This window comes from Diadema antillarum, unplaced genomic scaffold (assembly GCF_040938485.1).
Source record: "Diadema antillarum isolate AM-2024a unplaced genomic scaffold, OU_Dant_1.0 seq00001280_RagTag, whole genome shotgun sequence".
Classification (NCBI taxonomy): domain Eukaryota; kingdom Metazoa; phylum Echinodermata; class Echinoidea; order Diadematoida; family Diadematidae; genus Diadema; species Diadema antillarum.
Window position 1 is genome coordinate 195,394 of NW_027272060.1, and position 22,908 is coordinate 218,301.

Sequence of the window (22,908 nt, forward strand, 5' to 3'; positions counted from 1 at the left end):
AGAAAAAACTAGAAGGCCCTAAGCCTAACGTTATTCAGTAAGTTTTAGCAGATCTACGAAAGACCAGCTGATACTTCATCCACTTACCATGGCCCTTGATGAATACTGCTAGATCATAAAGCGCTAGTAGATCCTAATTCCTATGACCTAAGCAGACTTCAAAATCAAAACAAAAATCGAACTTCGCGCGGTCATGACCTTACCGGGATGCGTCCGCATCGGGATACCGTACTGTGTAGCTAGCTAGCTAGCTAGATGACTTCTCTGAGATCTCTACGATTCATTCCGATCCGCCCCGACCTTTCTAATACATACTTTAGTAGCATAGCAGCACGCGCGCATCCCATATTATAATGTATGAATGTGTGTAAAATAATCGGTGTGTGCGCGCGTCTATTCTGCCAAATGTATGTAATTACTGTGAGCTGAACTGTGTGTACTATCTTGTGTGGTGTGTACCGTGTCGACACAAACACGCAGTACGCACGTTTCACCACACTGACATCATACGATTTACATCCTCCGACAAGGGTGGAACACGGCCTTTTTACTTGATAAATAGTATCGTAAGCTCCCCAAATTCTACCAAAATGGCAGATAACGAAGCTAAAGGCAAGCAGTTTATGGCAGAAGCCGACAAGAAGCTGAAGTCCTCACAAGGATTCTTTGGTAGCATGTTTGGGTAAGCAAAACCGGTAACGTTATAGAAATCTAGGCATAGGCCTAAACGTTAGTGATTCACAATCAGCTGCTTCATGATCATCACTCTATCACTATCAGTGCAGTGCCAGTGCTATCACTACCAACGTTAAACTTGTTCGTACATAGAGTTTTCTTAGTGCTAGTGAATCTACAAGTACAACGACGCAGAACACTAACAATCTAATCTTGCTAAGTTCTATTGAAGTATTAGACCAAGGGCCTTCTTGACTTACAATTGTACAGTGCAGTGTAGTGAGCAAATCAATAAATATTACCCCAAATTGGGCATCTTCGCAGCAATGAATTACCATTTGTTTGGTCAGAGTGGGATGATCATGTAATATGTATGTTGATGTATGGTAGCCCTACTACATATCATCGACCACCTTCTTTTAAACCGACCGCGTATAATTCGCGCACTGAACACTTAGTATGCACTTCTCTACGCGCAAAGCACATAAAAATGGATTGGCTGTGTACAAGGAGCGCCCCGGGGTTAGGGTCCATAGTGTACAGCCCCTTGCTTGCCTTGGCCTTTAACCTCGTCTGAGCTCTGCCAAGGAAGGAGGAGGTTAAGTGATCTTCGGCTTTGGTTTGTCTGTTTGAAAATTAACTCTAAAAAGTTGAGTACAGATTAGAATGAAACTTGCATTATAAGTCAATATTGACCCAAGGAACACCTCATTCAATTTTGGTAGTGATCCAGGAATTTTTATGGAATTTTTGAAGGATTTTTCATCCTTTGGCATAAGGTCAACGAACTTGGGGTTCAAGCTGTGCGTACTGATTGAGGTTTACATACGTGCACTAAGGCACATGATTTGCTCGGGCAAGGCGCCGTGCAATGACATTTATAAACAAAATGCTTCTATTTTGGGAAATTTCATGCATGTGTGTATAAAGGAAGGAAATGAGTTGCTGGCTTGGCGGAGGTCTGTGCTCTCCGAGTGTGCTTTTCTAGTGATTCTTTCTTGATCTCATATATAGCAATGAAATTCTATTTGAAGACAAAGTGCTAGAATCTTTTCGACATCTTTTTGGGCTGTGTAAAGTTATTGATTCATGGGCAGCCACTACATGGACACACATGTGTACACACACACACACAAGCCTCACCCACGTGGGTGGTTTGCGCGATTTGTGAGGGGGTCGGGATGGATGAAGGAGACATAAAAATATTCAACATAATTGTTGTGGCTAGCTAAGCTAGGATGTTCAGAAATGGAAACTTACTGCCAACTTTCTCACGCTTTGTGCCATAATCATGGCAATTTACTGCGATGCAACATTATACATGTAGAGCTTGATAATCGTGCAGCGGAGAGCAAAGGCATGCAATATCGCGCAGCGGAGAGCAAAGGCATGCGAAATCGCGCAACGGAGAGCAAAGGCATGCGATATCGCGATTGCACAGTGTTCGATGTGTCAGCTACGCAGCTAGAAGCGCAGTGAGTGAGGCGGGCTTATAGTGACCTTATCACTTGTCAAACGGCATTCCACACTGCAAGAGAAGCTCGCCAGCTGCTTAGTGCGTGGTGGTTCATGGGATATCACCGTGGCGTACAGGGAATAAGGTACCGATAATATTTATCCATATCGCAACATCGCCGTTCGCTAGCTGTAGATCGCCATTTTGAATCTGTAAACCAATCACATGCGAGGTACGTATTTTAGCAAAAAAAAAGCCGTAGAAACTACCTCGCATGGCTGGTTGATGTGTGTTTTGCGTTGAAAATTCTACCGAAATATTGGATTATTCATTAATCTGGTGAGTGTAGTCTATTCTTGAATAGTTGATTTAACTATTCAAGCTTAAATTTGCAGACCTAGGGCCGTGAATTAGACGCAATCGAGAAGGGTGAGGTACCTCACCCAATTTTCCATAGAGACAGTGGTTAAGAACATCCACACAGCAATGGGTACTGGTACCTTCCGTCTGTCTACGGAGGACAGCGTTAATGGCAAAATATAAAAGAGTCCTCCGGACAGACGGATCTTTCTGTCTAGTCTGTTGGTTGCACAAAAGGGTGGTCCTTTTATTTCTGACCCCATGCATGTTTCACCTCAGACTGCACTAATTTTTGATACGCTGTCATCCTCAGTGGCACATGACATCTTGATGTGACTTTCAAGGAGCAGCATGTGGTTTTACTGCCACAAGTATTTCAAGTACTTAAAGGGATGATACAGTATTGGTGGAGATGACAATTGGGCTTTTGACTTTTTGCGAGATACCAAGAAAACACTTATGATATAGTACAGAGCATACCATTTTAAGAGGAATTCAAAGTTTATTTGATGAAAATCGAGTTTGGAATGACTGAAACATCCAAAAACAAATTAAGATAAAGCAATCACAATAAAGTGTGGGTCCCACACTTTATTAGAATCACTCTTTTTTGGATATCTCAGCCATTTCAAAACCAATTTTCATCAAATAAACGTTGAATTCCTCAGAATTACATGCTCTTTCATATTTCGTAAGGGCCGGGTTTCTCATTATCTCACAAATAAATGTTAGAAACCTGAAATTAGGTCTCAACCAAAACTATACGATCCCTTTAAGAATTTGAGGAAGATAGGTTTGCAATAACACCATGTGTTCATACGAGTACAAATGTATACTAGTAGCCCTTGCAGGGACTGTTGCATTGGCAGAAGAAGAGCCTAATAAGAGGAGAGTTAAGGAGGGATGTGACATAGGGAGCATGTGAGGAAGGCAAATAGTGACAATCAAGGGGCAGCAGAGAGCGGGAAGTTGAAGTTGCCTTGGTGGAGATAAGAGAATAGGGGACAGAGAGAGTAGTAAGGGAAATAGAGTGGAAATCAGGTAAACGATTTGTGAATCATTGGGAGGAGAAAGATGAAAGAGAAAGGAGGGGGAGGAAAAGAAGTTGAAGGTTGGAAAATCATGGATATCAGAGAAGTGAAGTAGATGTGAATTTCTGACAGATGCTTGACAAAATGAAGGGTGAGAAATGAAGCTGGTGAGCGATGTGGACTATGGAATGTGGAATCAAAACAACGAAATGGAAGAAGTAAAAGAGGAAGGAAAGAGGCAAGACGAGGAGAGATGGGACTTACACATATATGTACAAACTGTGCAGTGTATGAGAAAGAAAGGAAAAGGAGGAATAAAAGCCAAGAAAGTAGGGGGGGGGGGGGAGAGATGAGTGGATGTGGGAGGGATTGCTGTAGGAGAGAGAGAGAGAGAGAGAGAGAGAGAGTAATAATTAAAATTTTGGTCCGAAGAAGGGCTCCTGTGGAAGAAGGAAATGGAAGAGAATATGAAGTGAAATGTACAATGTAGTCCTTGAGGGGAGGAAGAACTACAGGTGTAAGAAATAATCCCAGTTAAAAAACATATGTAAAATGGTGTGAAGTGGTTCTGAAAAGGACTGTTGGGTTGTAATGAAAGCAGGTAATAAAGGAGGAAGGAAAGAGGGAAGTCAACAAGAATTATTTGTAAGAGAAAGGAAGGAGTGAAGTGAAAATGACTGAACAAGAGCTCTGGAGATCTAGTTATAAAGAAAAGCTAAGATACTCAAAGTACTTAACGTTTCAGGCAAATTGATTGTCCTTCATCAAAAGTAAGACATGACCTAAAGAGGAGGTGAGCTTTATATTGAGGATGCAGACCTAGTTTGGAGATCATCGGCCAAAGCAAGCAGAGTGGCAGGTGTTGACGTACTTAGTGGTGTGTTGTGATCATTGATGAGAGTCTTATCATTATCAACGACCACATATGTAGTCCCCTATTTACCTATTATTTTGTATATGAACATTGCTAAGAAGTTTTTTTTTTATTTAGCAGTAGCAGAGTACTTAATTGAGATACAAGTAGTACACTTGTTTTTTTGTTTGTTTGTTTGTTTGTTTGTTTTTTTTTTGGGGGGGGTGTCTAGGTTTTTGAAGAAAATGTGCAACCCCATTCCATTACTCCAAGATACAGTGTATGTTCTTGAAAACAAACCTCATGCTAATAAAGTGCATTTAAAAGTGATTGTATGATCTATGATCCTGATAGCATATTTCAAATATTGATTGACTCTTTGTGATCACTGAAGATAGTGCTGTCAAAAAAAACAACAAAACTAAAAAAAAAGAGATGGTGATTGCTGAGTATTATACATTTGTGCAAAATGTGTGGATGATATACTTATGGCATGCCAGTTGTAAAGATGGTAAACATTCTGCCCTCTCCCGTTGTACATGTATGACATTTTTATTCCAAAGTTGTAAAAATTTGTCTGCAAATTTTCAGTAAAGCATTCCATGACATGAATGTGTCATGTTGGAAAACTGATTTGAACCAAAATCCAGCTAATCAACCAGTTGTAGATCTCAAGGGTGTTTTATGCCAAAGTTAAGGCTCTGTTTCTCAGCTGCAGCATGTACTGTTTTTGAAAAGGCAGCAGTCATAGTAACCTGTTTTCTTGTCTTTTTTTTGTGGTGGACAGAGGGACCCAGAAGCAGGAGGAGGCCTGTGAGCTGTATCAGAGGGCTGCAAACATGTACAAGATGGCCAAGAAATGGCAAGGTGAGACTGGATTCTGTGTGCCATTTTACAGAACCCCTTGACAGGAAGTGAAACAAAGATTGCTGATTGGTGATGTCACTCATGTTTCTGTTTTTTCACCTTTTGTGCACCTGAACTTCTATGAACAACAAAACATTCTCTTCCAAGTCCTGCTACTTACACTGTATTCCCACATCCATACAAAGTTCATAAGTGGATCCGGGGGGGGGCACCCTGGGTGTGCGCCCCCCTTTTTACCTTCTTAAAACAAAAGAAAAACAAAATGAAAGGGGCTCGGGCACCCCCCTTTAATTTTTGAAGAAACCATCATTGTCAGCGGATGTAGTGGCAGCAGAAAATTGTGCTGAAGCCTTTTTTTTTTGCTTGCTTGCTTGCGCTCCCCCCCCCTTTTTTTGAATCCCTGGATCTGCCCCTGAAGTTCACTGACTTGTCATCCATTTGCCGTTGCACCGTAAAACACTGTAAATCATCGTAGCAGGCTATTGTTTTTTGTTACCTGAGTGTTCACAGTGTTTTAATGTGTCATTGCTTTGCAGTCACAACAAGACCTAGCTTCTGTAATTGGATAATTCCTGTTTTCCATGGATTACCTCCTTATGTAGTCAAAACCAAACAAAAGCACAGGAAGTGTTAAGATGGAATGTAAGCACTTATCACCTACTTATCACCAATTTGTGCCCCCCCCCCCCATTTGAATTCATAACCCACAATGTAAGCAGAGGATGGGAAGTGCATGCATTATTGCATATAGACAAATGTTTCTTTCACATATATGATACAGAAAAAAAAGAATATTAAATCCATTTGTAAATTTCATTTGATACAATGAAAGATAAAGTGCTTTTTACATATTTCCTGCAAAAACAGACTTTAGCTGACACTCAAATGTTGCCTGGCAACAGGACATTGCTTCGAGTGAAACCAGCTCCACTTTGTTTAAGTACTTGATTATGTAGTTGTTTCATGAAATGTTTATAAATTTTCATACTGTTTGAGATCATGTGAAGTGAAGAGGATATCACAGCAAAAGAAAATTGTGAATGCACTGGTATTATGCTTTGTGAAGACTTTGTGTGTAGACTAGAACAATTCGGCTGACAATTACAAAAGCATTGATATTCAAGTTGTGAAACTGTTCATGCTGTAAAGAATTGTAGTTTTGATCCTAAGGCGGTCTTCTTGACTAAGCCTTGTGCTCAAGAGTATACTTGATGCTTTTGGGATGTTCTTGTTTTGTTTTTATTTTTTGTTATAATCAGCTGAATATGATACAAGGGAGATTATTTGTCTTTTGAATATATCCGAAACTGTCTGAGTCTGATGTGTGTAGAAAGATCAAGGGTGATAAAAATTTGCAAGTTGTTATGGCAACAAAGCTTGATTTGTGAAGGGGGAGATTTCCATGTTTGATGCATGCATAAAGGAGTGCTTCATTCGGATCCACTGCGGATCACTAGAGTGTTGAGTTGTGTGAGGACTACTAGTATACATGTGTGCTGCTGCAACTCCACTGCGGGCAAGGTGTGGTGTGATGTCAGATGTGGGCAGGAAAACCTAATTGACATTGGCGGGGAGAGAGAAGGAGACGACTGTGCCAGGGTCGGCCTTCCTCTTTGAAGGGAGATGGACTAGATGATAAGGGTGCATCTACCATCCTCCAAGGGGAACAGTGGTTGATACACCTCAGTTTCACCCCCTCTCCTTAACCCCCCCTACGTAATGTGTCTCTTGCCTTTGTGCATTGTACTTAATACATCGATCTATTACTAATTTTACTGTGTAACTGTACCTGGTTAGAATCTGAGCCATCACATACAATATGTGTTGATAATAACTTTGCCTCACTCGTAAGTCAAAAAGTTGGCTATAAAGTGGAAGAAAAAGTCAACCCCTAGATGAATAAATCATTTAATTCTAATGATAAATAAATCTATAAAAAAATCGGACTACTGCATATAATTCTCAAGCTGAAAACAAAATATGCAACAAATCTCTCACTGGCTGTGAAATATGTTTATGATATACAAGCTGATAAGCCAGACCTAATCTTTGAAGTCAGAGGATTTTCTTGGGTCCCTATAGATTTGACTTAGGGAAGATTGGCTGTAAGTATTGAAGTGAACAATATCAGCATTGCCTCAGAGATAGATAAAACTGAAACTATAATGAATGGTGTTGCACAGCAAGATTTTCTCACTCCCCCTGGTGATGTTGCCTGTCAATTAAATGGAAACAAATCTTGTGCCAAAATCTAATCTCCTTGTTAGAGCACTACAGATGTATGAATTTTTTATCATATTCTACTATTAAAGGGGTTTTGTTTCCCCTCCCCTTTCCCTTCCCCCTCCCCTTCCCCCTCCCCCTTTCCCTTCCCATGCCTCATCCTCACGTTGCCTTTCCCCATCTTCTCTTGTTTTGAATGAATCATTCTCTTTAATACACTGTAGGTATAGGTCTGTTCATAATTATGATTTGTAGCTCATGTGCACAGATCCCCCAATGACATTCCTGTTTCCTCAGTTGGTTAGCCTCTTTTACTTGTTTTTAAAGTGACATAATGCATTGGCTTGCCCAAAGTAACAATTTATGGAATTCATGATTAAGTAAAAAATATATGCACATGCATACTACATGTAGACCAGGTGACCAGAATGGTATGTCAATTAACACATGTAGAAGGATCCATTTCATTGTTTTGCAATGAATGCATTAATAATTTTGTCTTATTATTGCCAAATACTACGTGTAGGCTTCCATTAACAATTTGTTGATGTCAGGTGAATGTGCTGGCAAGCGCCATTTATAAGGATTACATCAATGATCATTGCATCACAGATCTACCAACTGCTTTATATGTCTACCCTGTGCCTGCTGTCACAAATGACCTATTTCTGCTCATGCACACAGTGGAACTACACACCGGCTCAGTGTGACATGTGTGCAATTTTCTGTGCGTGGTTCATTTGTGGAGATGCAGTGATATTTAAGAAGACTAGTCATATTCAGATTTTGTTGCCAAAAAGTGCCAACATGCATTGACAAGAACTGTACATGAATATTGTCTATGAAAATAAAATAACAATCTGGCATTCGATATTCATGATTTTTTGGTTAGGGAGATGACCTTTAAAATTGTCTTGTTACTTGTTTGGTTATTGCATGCCATCAATTATGTCATCTGGAAGACTAGGCAAAAATCGATGATATCACCCTTTTTTATGCCTCCGCCAACGAAGTGGCCGGAGGCATTATGTTTTCGGGTCATCCGTCCGTCCGTCCGTACGTCCGTCCCATTTTGTTTTTGTCGATATCTCAAGAACCGTGAGGTGGTTTTGCATCAAACTTGGTATGAGGGTATATCCTGGGGGGATGATACTTTGTTTGGATTTTAGGGTCACGGGGTCAAAGGTCACAGGTTATTTTGTGAAAAAAAGGTTGAAATTTCATGTTTTTCTCCATATCTCGCAAATGGTTCAAGGTATCTTCATGGAACTTAGTATATATGCATGTACCGATGGGCAGTGATTATGTAGGGAAGTTGGGGGTCATGGGTCAAAGGTCATGGGGGTCAAAGGTCAAGGTCAACTCCTCAAAATATCACTACTTTCCTTATACTTATGCAATGCCTGAAGGATTTTTTTTTTAACTTGATGTATGCATGTATAACCCAATACAAAATGTGGGAAGTTTCTTGCCAAAAGGTCAAAGGTCAAGTGAAAGTGCTAAATTGCACTTCTTCCTCCATCTACATATCTCAAAAGTAACTCAAGGTATTATCATGAAACTTACATATTTATGCATGTTCTACCTAACAGTGATTCTCTTTGGAACTGTGAGGCCAAAGGTCAAAGGCCAGGTTTAGATAATACTATTGTACCATTTGATACTGAAATTAAACTTTTTCTCAATACCTTGAAAATTACTCAATGCATAAACTTATAAAAGGGTCAAAAGTCAAGTAAAAATCATCAGTTCCCCCAAATACCTGCACTCTGACGTTTTAATCATTCATCCAATTGAACCTAGTTCTAGGAAAGTGAACATTCATCACATTTGTGGCAAACCCGTCATTTTAATATTTTGCCAATTGTGTGAAACTGTCATCACACATTGTCAAGACATTGTACTATAGACCTATTAGGAGAACCATGCATTATGGTGGAGGCATACACCAGTCGCCGTAGCGACATTTCTAGTTTTTTTCTTTTTTGTGTGTGTGACTGTAATTACGTTCTCAGCAGGAATTGGAAAGTGACTTGCCCATTTAAGGCTCCAAAATTCAGATTGCTACCTCTCACATTTACAGTCTGTATGCAACCAAAAAATAGAAGTTTGCGATAAACTGCTTGTTACAGGTTCGTGCATATACATGTACCCTAGTATCTTAAAAGGTATTGCGACTGGCAAAAAGGCGGAATAAACTGGCTATGTTTTTTTTATTATATTACCCAATTTTTAGATAGCTTTAAGCATTTTACCCTCATGTGATGAAAAAGAAATGCATCTCATGAAGTGAAGTTGACTTTTCCTCCTTGTGTGCCTCAAAAATTTTCTGTATAAATAATTGTACGCTCAGACGATACCCCACTTCACGAGAAATGTCCTGTTTGCCAAGACTTTCCCCGGCAATCCCATCATCTGAACCCACGGCTGGGACATCCCCCGCTCCCCCCGGCAAGCTTGTCGAGTCCAGCAACAAATTCTGGCAGGGGACTGACCTTGATCTCGCGGGCAGCTGTTTTTATCATAAGTGCGCATGCTCAAAATGTGGTGGCAAAGAACTACTACACGTGTTTGCAATCGCGCGCCCTACAGCGCCACGTATGGTGACCTAACACACAGCTGAAACCACCAGCCGTGATTTTGTCCCCCTTTCAGCTGGGGTTTTCAATGCACATATGAACGGTCAACCGTAAAAAAGATACAATCCCTCCAAACATCCCCCGCAAAGGGGGGGGGGGGGGGATCGTCTAAACGCAGGGTATATTACTAACTGGTTCATTAGTATACAAATGATGCACAGGACAGAGTGGATCAGTGAGAATTGGATGCGAGAGTTTAACTTTGGAACTGTTTAAACCCACGAGGGCAGCGAGTGGATTTTAGACTGTTCGAAAGTTAAACGAGGGCATCCAATTCTCACCGATCCACTCTATCCTGTGCATCATTTGTGTATAAAATGGGCCCGTAAATTCATGAAGTACAACCATTTTCTCCATCATGCGTCCGGTACACCTACAACACTGTACAAGACTTGAGCCATGCGTGCAGATTTTACCGGATGCATGGCCATGCGTTCGGATTTTACCGGACACATGGCTCAGTGTGGATCGGTAGAAATCAATGCATGACAATTGGCCAATCAGATTGCAGAGATTCTAAAGCCCATCTTATAATAGCATTTTGTTTCATGATAAGTTTTGCCAAATAGTTCCTTGCCGGCATCTACCAGATTCCCCCCCCCCCCCCCCCCCCCCCCCCCCCGACGTTTAAAAAAGCATATCATGCTGCTGATTCAGGAGCACTCTGTATCTGTTGGATGTTAATTTGCTGTGGATGTGTACTGCACTGCATTCTGATTCTAATCAACATGCTACAAAAGTTATGTTGTCATGCCTAGGAATGAATGACCTTGAGTAGTAATACATGTTCTGCATTTTCTGGCTGTGCACCACAGGAATGCTCTCATATTTGTAGGCACAGAATACACGTAAGTGTAAATGGCTATCACTTACATGTATGTAGACTTCACTTTAACACATCACAGAATTGGAGTGTAAGAGTGGCAATCAGCATTCTATGTAAAACAAGGCAAGTAATTAAGCATATCCTATGGTAGCAAAGAGGTATGACCGCTGAATTAAAAGCCCCCACCCCCCAGGGATCTATGTACCGGTAATCACAGAGGTACACATCAGCCCTTGTGTGTGTGTTTGTGCGTACCTAGTGATCGAATTTGTCAACCAGTGTGTGTGTGTGCTATGGATTCTAATTACTGCATGTACTGTATGTTAGAGGAGTGTGTGTGTGTATCCATAGGACTGTCAAGGGTTTGTTAATTGTGGGTGATATCATCATGTGACATCCAAACACAATATCATCCCTGTCATACAGTGAGAGAGCTGCCTGGCTGAGATACAATGGATATATAGCTACAGCCAGTCAGTAGGAAAATCTTTTATGCCTTGGACATTACATAGAATACAATAGTCACCATATTACAATGAGGACATGATACTGCTCTAAACATGTTTAGGTTGTTTATCTTTACTCGCCATTTCATTGGGTTTCTGAGCTAGCACCTGTAAGCCACAGTTTCATTTTCATTGTTGTTGTGGTTAACATCTCTCAAGAGAAAACAGAGATATTTGTACAAGGAGAGAGAGAATACAAAACACTGCAATACCACATGTTTTGGCAAACTCTGCAGTTTAGTTTCCACTTTATCCAAGAGAAAGAACAAATTCAGAAGAGTAGCAGCTCTGTGTTTTTATCTACATCTTCTAGTGATGTTTCCCATCCCACTGCAGTAAAGTTTAAAATCTGAATTTGCTGTAAAATCATCATTCTGAACAAAGTCCACTGTGCAAGTGCATGCAAGTGTGCTTAAAGTACTGTACATGTAAGTTTGATGCCACACGTGTGCCCTGTTGGGGTATGTACATGTACACACATGTACTGCAGTATGTAGCACACAGACAGCAGACAATAATACAAAATTTTAACATTTGAGGGTGGATACTGTACAGTGTATGAGGCTAAGACCTGCTTCAGATATTGAGAGAATCTAAAGGCAGTCAAACCATGAAGAATTTGAAGATAACAAGGAATACATGGAGAACCCATTGTGAATTTTAAGTATTATGTTTGCTGTCTCAAGATACATGTAGCTGTTGTGAGGAATTGTTATGACTTAACCTTGTGGATATTGGTGCATAAAATCTATGAAATTTGTCATTTCAGAATAAGACTAAAACAATTCATTCAATCCACAGCATAAAATAGTACATTGTCTGTGTGTTTTTGTTACTCAATAATTGAGAGATATGAGAGTTACAGTGCTATGATATAAGTCCCAAGTACCAGTGTTCATGAATGACAGCCTAGAGCAGATATTGATTTACTTACAAATCCTCGAAATTTAATGACCCAGTGATACTGTGGCTATTGTGTATCATGCCAGTGGCTTCTGGGATCATTAGAATACTGCGCTTCTGCTTCACTCTAATTTCTATTGTTTTGTTGTTGTTTTTCTTGACAGAGGCTGGCGATGCCTTCTGCCGAGCGGCCACTGTGTCAATCAATTTGGACAGCAAGCATGAAGCAGCTACGAGTTATGTCGATGCCGGCAGTTGCTACAAGAAGGTTGATCCTAAGAGTGAGTTCCATGAAAACACCGGTGGATATGGAGAAACACACTATCAATACAAAGCAAGATATTTAAGTGCATGAAATTTTCCAAAATGGGAGCCAACGGCCTTTTTCGCGGCATGACATTTATACGAATTGCCTCTGGCACTCAATGCGTAATACACAAGAACTTTACCTTAAGTACATTTTAATTTTGTGAAGTTTGGCTCTTGCGAATGCATGTGAACTTTCTGTTGTACTGTAATTGACTGTTTGCACATTCTTTAGGTGCGTGTTGCAAATTATCACAATTGGACCACCTCCCAAAAAAAATAAAATAAAATAAAATGAATAAAAATAGTGATAATAATAATAATGAATGAATAAATAAAGTAATCTGGTAAATATTTCTTACAGTGTACATACATTTAAGGTATGCAGGATATGTAGTTGTAGTTAGAGTATAATGATTTCTTTTGGCATCTACTGAATATTAAATGAGAGTCAGCAAGCACCTCAATTTCACTTTCACATGTGTGTAGGCTGTTAAAACTTTGATATATTTGGCAATGATTAGGTACACCCATGTTTAAATCCATCTGAAGCAAGATTTTGCAAATTGCATTTTTGTGCACATTTGAGTGACTGTGCAACAAGATGTGGTAATTTGCTGTGTGTATATTTATTATTCTATGCCACTGTAATACTCTATTAATTTATGGCCTGACATGTTATCTAATCAATGCAATTCAAATTTCTGCAGAAACAAATATTGTATTGTCTCTTACCATAGTCAAACAAGGAGACAGATCTACTAGAAAATATTGGTTATAGTGTTATCCATGTTATGGCGAATTTTTAGTCATTCATGGTTGTTTCACATTAATAGTATTATAAGAGATGTGTATTTTACGTATCCATGGTTGTTTTAAGCAGTATTGTAAGGGCAGTGTAATTTATCGTCCATTGCTGTATTTACTTGGTATTTTGAAAGGCAAGTATCCATACTTTGGATTTGACTCAGATCTAGGAACATACATGTTTGTGAAATACTCTGTGATTTTCATAAACCGCACAGAGGCAATATCGGCTCTGCAGCAGGCCATCGAGATATACACGGACAAGGGGAAATTCACCATGGCAGCAAAGCACTACATCAGCATAGCGGAGATCTTTGAGAACGACCTGGTGGAGCTAGACAAGGCCATAGAGAACTATGAGAAAGCTGCAGACTTCTACAAAGGGGAAGACTCAAATAGGTGGGTGTGACCATGACACTACAGAACAGCTTCATCACTAAACTAAAAAAAATAAATAATAATAAAATAAAAAATTATATATCGTCGCTGGGGCCACAAGACCTCGTATCTACAAAATGTCAAATGTTCAAGAGAGAAAAAACAAACAAACATGGCAGCCAAAGCACTGCATCAAATGGGGGGGGGGGGGGGGGAAGCATTTCCTTTGACATGCCTTGGTGGTTTTATTTTGGGGGTATGAGGTAAGACAGCTAGGATTTGGACAGGACATCACTTAACTGATTATCTGACTATTAATCCAAAAAAAGTCACTTTCACCAATTCATTTTCAGATAGATGGTCTTTGTCGTCCCAGCGACGATATGTATACTTTACATTATACTCCTCACGTGCTGTGCATTTGGTCATATGTGTCCATGCATCCCTGATCTTGTAGGCATATATCTAGGGAGTCCCTCTTGGTGAATTTTATGAACACTTACCCTAGGTATGCCGCATAAAGAGTTGATGTGCTGATTATAAAATTATGGTCAAAATCCCTCAGGGTCCGACGTCTCTGGCCTTGGTGTAAAATGTCATTTTCCAGCCATAACTGCAGCTAGGAAAGTCCAGTTAAAATGGTATTTGGTAAGATATGTAGAAAATGTTGGATGTAGATGTTTGAGCTTGGTGCTTCTTGCAGATAGTGAGAAATAGATGAATACAAACAAAAGATAAGTTGACCTTGCAGAATCCTACTAAGATAGACAGGAGAAATCAAATTACCAGTATATGGACTCAAAGTTCATGTAAGCTTTTGTGCTGTACTAATGCACCATGAATGCATCCCACACGGGATCACTATTTATAACCGTATTTTCTAATCTGTGGGTAATAAATGACAGTCAATTTGTTTCTCAAATGAGGGGCTTGTAAAGTTCATAAAGCACCTTAGCTGCTAAAGACAAAGAAAAGAAGAGAAAAAGGCCTTCACCTGAACAACATCCTAGACTGGATCCACATAGAATTCCATCGTAACCTGATATCTGAATTACTCTCTATCGCCCATTTGCTGCCCACAGTTCGGCTAACAAGTGTCTGCTGAAGGTGGCCATGTACTCTGCACAGCAGATGAACTACTCCAAGGCCTGCCAGATATATGAGGAAGTTGCTTCATCAGCGTTGGAGAATTCCCTTCTGAAGTATAGCGCCAAGGATCATTTCTTCAAGGTTAGTTGGACTTCAACCAAATGGGGAACCCATACCGGTCATATATGATAACAAAAGCTTTTACTTGTAAAGCAATTTTTTGTTTACCTGTTTGGTCTCGAGTTTGATGTTCTTTATAAAGCATCTTTTGTGTGTGAAAGAAAATCAGGATCGTGATTCCAAACAACCTTTTTACCATCACGTTCAGCAAATCATGGTCGTGATGTGCTTTCCAGTAACGTTTTGTGCTTTCCAGTAACATTTTGTGCTTTCCAGTAACGTTTTGTTCAATTCTTGATGCACATTTCTCACCTGAATGGCTTGACTTTCCAACAAATCCACTTTCCTGGAGAATCCACCTGTATGGAGCTGTCCCTCAGATTGCAGAACATAAATGAAGTCCTGTGTGTGAGAGAATCACGCATCCAGTGCACATTAAAAAAAAAAAAAAACAGAAATCCTGCTGTATTCACTCATCACAAAGAGCAGGTTGCACAACCCCAATGAAAAATGAAAGCAAGCTAACAAACAGCTTGCATTCATGTACTTGTTTAAATGCATGTATGAGTATTAAGAAACTTTTAAAAGCAATCGGAACTATTGTAAAAAGAGAAGAGCCTTGTGAATATTTTCAAACACTAGTATTGATGCTGATTTATTCACACTAGATTTTGCTTTAGATGCACTCAGTGAAAAAAAAACCCAACAACAACAGGAGGCATGGTTCTCTGTGAGTTTGATTGGAATGTGCATATGGAAAATGTTGATAAATCAATCAGGTTGGAGGAATCATTGTATGGTTTCTCTGTGCTTTGATCACATGGCAGGCGGCCCTATGTCACTTGTGCATAGATCTGCAGGACACTCAGATAACCCTCCAGAAGTATGAGGAGTCCTTCCCAGCGTTTGCTGACAGTAGAGAGTACAAACTTTTACAGGTATGGTACATGCTGTTTTGTTATATGTGTTGTGTGTGTATTTGTTTTATTTTTGTGCGTGGAGGGGGAGGGGGGAATGGGTGAGACATTTGGTTTATTGATCTTGTGCGCAGTTCCCTAAAATTTTGCAAGGATCGGTTTTCATAGCACACACAAAACATCTCTGAGGAATACTGTCAAACCAGAAGTTTTTGCATGTGTGAAACTTTTGGAAATTTAGCAAGGAGCAAAGATTCGCGAAAGTAAAATGCATGCAAAAAGCTTTGTCTACCCAATGCATTGAATACCAGGGGCAATTCGTGAAAGTTTCTTGCCGTGAAAGAGGCTGCTGGCTCTAATTTGCAAAAGCGTCTTGCTGCAAAGGTTTCTGGGTTTACAGCACTTGTGACTTTTTCTTTATTTCTGGGCATGCAATCAGTGAAAATACTTGCACACCAATCATTTAGTTTGGCTGGACCAGTAATACTGCTTTCATGGCAGTTGGGGGTGTAATGTGATGCGAGTGCTGGTGCACATGTGTACAGTGTGTGTGTGTGTGTGTATGCGAATGTGTGTATGTTGTGTGTGTATGAGGGGATGTCCCATGGAATAAACAAGAAGAATGACTCACTTTTCAAGGCCACGTGGAGGATGCATGGGACTGGGTACAGACTTGTCAGACTTGGGCACTATCAGGTGCTGCAGACTGTATGCCTTGCCCCTGCTGCCTGCTCTTTAAAGGGAAAGTTAGCACCCAGCTAGAAAGTCACATTTAAAATTAGAAAGGATAAGTTTTATCAAGAGATTGGCCAGGAAATTGAGCAAATTTCTATGAGCACTAAAATTATGAGTATTTATGCATACACATGTCCTTTACTAGCATCAGCTGCTGTAATTTCAAAGAGACGACGACAACAACAACAACAGAAACAAAATCTGACCAGGAGGGTTAGATGTTAAAAGATGGAATGATTGGACTGGATTTTATAACTTTCTTGACAATTTCATGTTCATGATGTCTAAGACTTTGTCTTTTTTTTTTCAGATTTGCTCAATTTCTAAAGGCATTTGCTTTTCATTGATTGAATTGAGTAGAATTTAAGGATAAGGATTTTATCTTCAATCAATGGATGGCGATCAGATTATTTTTTTCCCCTTGCTTTTAATCCGTTGCTTCCATGGTGCATGGATGCTCCATAAAGTTGATACATGGCACAAGCTGTTCCCGGTCAGCATATGGGCAAAGAAAGGATGTTGCAATGAGGAACATGCTGAATTAACTACCAAGAAAGTTGTCTGGCTGATGAAACTTGCTGTGATAATGAGATGTTTTGGAGTATTTTGAGATCAAAAGAGTGTAAAACTTTCTGTTGCATACATACATACAACTTTTATTCCTGATTAGCCCTCCCTGGTCAGTAGTGGGTAGGTAGAACGTTGTGTAGTGATTAATCGTATTTCCTAACAAGCTGCATGCAATTCGCTTTTGTTGGAAGATAGATGGATACTGCTATGGCCCAATTTCTCGATTATTGATAATCAAATATATATAACATTGTTTGGCTACCATGATGAGAGGTGTTCTCAGATTGCTATATGCCAGGTACTGTCAGCGTACCCTTCTGACTAATATTTCATATTTTCACTTTTACCCAAGTAATGTCGTGTTTTGATAGCGTTATTCACACATTTCTTATTGCATATACATGTATGTCTTATTTCAGAGGAAAAATTGACAGTTTCTGCAGGCGTATGAAAACTATGTTTTACCTTTGATATCTGTTTTTTTCTCACCACTTACTTGTGCAGAAATTGATCGGGGCTTTGGAGGAACAGAACGAGGATGCCTACACAGAGGCTGTAAGTATTGCCGTAGGGATGTGGGTTGTTTTGTCAAATAGTTGCATGCAGAAATCAGTTCTGAGATGTGTATATTCCGATGGATTATCTACAAACTTTAAGACTTGTACTCTTCAAACAGTCATTGTTGGTATTCATTTTTTATTCATTTTTTATTCATGGTTCAGTCAAGCAATGATGGCAGCTGTGCTTTCTGTATACATTGACCAAAATTGCACTGTCTTCATTCACCTATTTCATGTTGTCATTAAAAGCATGGTAGTCCCATTTATAGCCAAGTTGGCCTACATTCGGTAGGAGCCCTGCAGTAGATGCATACTGAAACATACAAAACAAAGTGAACAAGCAAGCATGGTTACACAAGAAGGCTCCCATAATGAGGATGGAAGGATATGTGTTGTTTTAGCTTTTTATTCTTAACCATCATGGTTGCAAGTGTTTCAAAGCATGTTTATGTAGATTTCTTTTCCAAGAGAAAATCAGTGGAACTTCAGCTGTTGTAGAGCAATACTCTGCCAATTAACCATTTTCTGCTGATTTCTGATCGTACATGTTAGAATGAAACCGGTTGTGTATTGTCATCAAATTTGATGTTGCAGCATTTTTCATGCGAGATGCTACATAATGTAGTAGCTGCTTATTCAGTACTCTGTGCTGCATGCCACTATGCACAACCCACAAAACGACAATTGGCTGTGTGCCAAATGGGACACAAGGAGATTATCTCGGTGAATCATGCAACGGCCGTCTTTGTGATTCATGCATGTATTTTTAAGTGCTTGCCACTACACAACTTTAGGCATGTAATTCTCCCTATCGCATAGAAATGTAAATATTTCATCACTAGCGGTCGTGTCGACGTGCTGGTCATACACTTTATGCACATGAATGAGGTGATCTTATGCACCCATGGCCAACATATGGAGGTTGAGCGGGTTCACATTTTTAGTGCCGACATGTTCACTTTCTGGTAATGCAGAATTACTGTGCAGCAGGCACGAGCAGAGCGTATATGCCGTAATCGCATCCAATTTTTCTTTTTTTTTTTTGATCACGATTAAGACATTGTCACTTCACAATAGAAATACATTTTCAGAGTACTGTATATAACTTTTTCCCAACGTGTAACAATTGCAGAGAAAATCTACAAAACTACGGCAGTTTGGAGATAGAGATAGTGCTCCCTGTTTTTTGTGTGCAGTCAAATAGAACTTACACTGTGCCCTGGCACAGCATTGTCAATACATTGTTACGGAAATTAAATAGTGCGAACGCCATTTGAGTTTTTACAACTATATGTGATGGGAAGAATTGAGATCACTCGTTGAAGACCTCTCCCTCTCTCTCTCCCCTCTAGCTCCACTACCCCCCCCCCCCCCACCTCTCTCATCCCACCCCCCCCCCCCCTCCCACCTCCCCCATTAATCTCACATGATTTTTCACTTCTCATTACTGTAACATGATCATGATAATGTTCCTTGCAGGTGAAGGAGTATGACTCCATCTCCCGGCTAGACCAGTGGCTGACCACCATCCTCCTGAGGATTAAGAAGAGCATCAGCAGTGAACCGGACATGCGGTGAAGTCTGGACCAGTGGGACCAGCAATGCAAGCATCCCTAGAGTAATCTATCATCACCCCTATTACAAAATATATCCACCAGTTATGTCATCATATCATCAACAAACAATGCTCCTGTTAGTAGGCTATGCTAAATCGGAGTAGATTTGGGAAAAAGAAAAAATGAGACAAAACAAACAAACAAATTTATCAGCCGTGATTATAGTAATGGCAAGCTCGAATTATCCAATTTTTGCTTGCTCATCTCTTTCTAACCTGCTTTCCTCTAATATGTTCTATCTCACCCAGTAATACATGATATGCAAACTAAAATCTACTGGAGCTGGCATAAAAGAGCTGAATGATTGGCAAAATACTGACAAGCTCTGAACCAGCAGCTCTGTGGTAGAGCACCAACTTTGTGTTTGTTTGGACATTTTTTTTTTTCAAAAAAAAAAGGAAGAGATCATGAGTTTTCTTTTATTCTGCTGCATAGCCTGACATAGTACAAGCTACACTATTGTATATATACATATATTACAACTGTATCATGTGAGATATAATATTCTATTGGCAACATCATAAGCCACTGTGATTTGTATGTCGGTTCTTGTAGGGTTAGATCCACCGCTATCATATTTTACATAGTGTACTTTGACATTTTTCTCCATGTAAATTTTTGTTTTTCTTCAGAGTTTAGTAACTTTGATTGTATTTGCTTCTATTGTAAAAATGTGAAATAATATCTAATGTGGACAGTCAGTAAATTCATTCTGTTTTTAAGTGGGTCAACACCATGAATACTGACAAGCAATAATACGGAGGTATGGATGTAATCCCCAGTTACTTGAAGTGGTAGCTTGTGCCGCTGCCCGTGTGGGATTCTTACTAGTTACGTCCTCAATGTGTTAGTATGCCAGGGGATGTGGCACAACTTTACACTGCCTGTGTCATAAACTGTGATTTGACATGGATTTGAAACGAAACACAGCTCCTTACCTGATACATCAGCATTGGATTGATGGTCAAGGGTTGAGATAACAGAGCATCAACTGTCCAGTCACAATCCAGAATGGAGGGCAATTCATTCAGCAAGGCAGCCATCTTTTTTTCTTTGTTTATTTGTTTGGCAGTCTTTGAGTGTTTATTTTTGTTAATCACTCAGCAGATACTATTAAACTCATTGCTTAATAGTCAAGATATGATATTTAACACTCTCAAAATATGAGGGTTTTGTCTACGTACCATAAATGTTTATTATTGTTTTTGATTTCTTTTCCCACTCTTAATACACAACATGATACTGGCATGAAAATCAAAGACAAGCAAATATTTTGATTGTTAGATTTTTTTTTTTTCTGTGCATATTAATATCATTTCTAACATTTTTCTGAAGGCCAGACAGAAAACATGCAAGTTCTTTTTACCTGAATTGGTTGAAAACCTTATTGCATGCATATTTCTAGATTAACAGTTGTACCGAAAGTTTACCCATTATTCACACCATTGAAAATGGAGAAAAGAACTTGTTTTCAGGCTTTCCCAAATTATACATATTTATGCTTCTTGTGCTATGCACTATGCAATGATTGCATTTTTTAAGGTTGTGCTTCACTTGTGATAATGAAAAAAATATTGACAAAAGAAAATCTCAAGATTCAGTGGAGGTATTTGAAGTTACCCTGCCCTACAGTAAGGAAATCATATGTGTACATCAAAATGATAAAATGTATTATGGATGTACTGACATCCAGTTTGATACGAAGATCAAGAATTGTACAATTGTAAAGGCTTGGATGTAGCCATAAGATTTACAGTATTGAGACATGGACTAGACTTGTATTTGAAATGAACAAAAATAAACTTCTCTAGCAGTGAAATGGATTGATTTCTTGCAATTATTTATCCCCCTTTGGGTTTCCATGACAACAATAGTGTGTTAGCAAAAATATGGATTTTCAGGCTTACTGCTTCAAAATATACCCGGTAAAGGTTGTTGTTGTTTTTTTGTTTGTTTGCATGTGTGGAGCTTTACCATAGGTATCGTATAGCGTCCCGTAACAACTCTTGAAAAGACTAATGTTTTTTTCGTCCTGCTGTAATTACTGGTTAACAGCCTAATTAACTGTACTTTCACCTCAGAGAGATGAGTTTGATGTTGCTCATGTGTATCAGTGCATGTATTCATTCGCTCATGTCCATACCATGTCACGACAGCATTGTCGTGTTAGCAGTCGTATCATTGATGCACGGTAGGCAAAGTCTATGATGGTTTTTTTTTTTCCACTTTGGGAGGGGCAGGGGTAGAACTGAACTAGGGGATTCAGTATCATTTGTATCATATTTCAGTTGAGTGTGTGTGTGTGTGTGTGTGTGTGTGTGTGTGTGTGTGACACAGAGATATAAAAGAACGAAGAAAAATCTAATTCTGCAAAAGTGAGTCTTGCCAAGGCATAAGGGGTTAACTGACGTTTTGACACAATCGATGTACAATGAAATTCACTGGGTTATTACTACACGTGTGGTAAGAAGGTCAATGTTAGTTCTCGCATAGCGACATTTGTTTTCATAAAATAGTAATGATTCTTAAGTCTTCTCAAATGGAGACAGTTTTGATGTGCTATTTTAGTGAAGAAGTTGCCTTGGTATTATATAGTTGTGTAGGTGTACACATGCTCTCTCTTATGTTTTGCTATTCAGATTACCTTCACAGGAAGTATCCTGTGTGATTCAGGTGCATAGTAAGTCTCAGACATAATGAGATGGGACAAACCTTTATCCTATTCAATGACTTGACGGTCAGTATTTAAAAAAGAATAATGAACTGTTAAATAAGTATGTTGTCTTTATACATATTTGATTTCCTGTTTATCCATTGAGTATTACAACTTTTGTCAAAACTGATTATTTCCCATGATGCAATGCAAGAGGTTTGTTCTGGATTGATTCAGGAATGTAGTGTGACATGCCATTGAGAGTGAGCAAAGAAAAAGTCAACTCATCTGACCATCAGTGTCTCTACTGTGTACATTGGCAGTACATGTATTATTATACTAGCGATGGCTAGATTTCTAAGGAATACAACATAATTGTGGAGTGGTTATTGTTGTTGTCATTTTCGGGTTTTTATCATATAAAGATGGCTAGATTTCCAAGGAATACAACATCATTGTGGAGTGGTTATTGTTATTGTCGTTTTGGTTTTTTTTAAGCGGTCTGCAAATATGAAATAGAAAGATGATCTTGGCAAACTGCTTATTAATGTAAAATCCTGGCCAACCTAGCAGATTATTCTTAAATTGTAAAAACCCATCTGAAGCTAAGTGGTTGGTGACTCAAAATGTAACTTTGTGGTTTGAAATTGCATTGACGAGTAATTTGATATTCCATTTTTCAGATTTTTGTCGTCTTATCGCGGTGATACATAACCTGTTGAGTTGAACTTTCTTCATTTGAATAGTCATTCCAGTCACCCAGTTTGCATGTATGTGACGAGTTATTGCAGTTTTCATATCTATCTGTTTGTGATGAC

At 39.3% G+C, this 22,908-nt stretch overlaps 1 protein-coding gene across 1 annotated transcript; it reads left to right on the top strand.

Annotated features, from left to right (window-relative positions):
- Nucleotides 1–490: 490 nt before the first annotated feature.
- On the top strand, nt 491–21,071 carry LOC139745629 (alpha-soluble NSF attachment protein-like). The gene is made up of 8 exons (XM_071656029.1): nt 491–682; nt 5,163–5,242; nt 12,504–12,620; nt 13,671–13,851; nt 14,913–15,060; nt 15,867–15,977; nt 17,766–17,816; nt 19,301–21,071. Exons 1-8 carry the CDS (start codon nt 591–593, stop codon nt 19,397–19,399), a joined length of 879 nt encoding a protein of 292 aa, XP_071512130.1. The 5' UTR covers nt 491–590; the 3' UTR covers nt 19,400–21,071.
- Nucleotides 21,072–22,908: the final 1,837 nt, after the last annotated feature.

What these genes read in the sequence shown, in the direction of transcription:
- LOC139745629 (XM_071656029.1), top strand. Translation starts at nt 591, where the DNA reads ATGGCAGATAACGAAGCTAAAGGCAAGCAGTTTATGGCAGAAGCCGAC. An exon ending in CCAAGGATCATTTCTTCAAG is followed by an intron (nt 15,061 to 15,866) that starts GTTAGTTGGACT and finishes ATCACATGGCAG; the next exon opens with GCGGCCCTATGTCACTTGTG. An exon ending in GAGAGTACAAACTTTTACAG is followed by an intron (nt 15,978 to 17,765) that starts GTATGGTACATG and finishes TTACTTGTGCAG; the next exon opens with AAATTGATCGGGGCTTTGGA.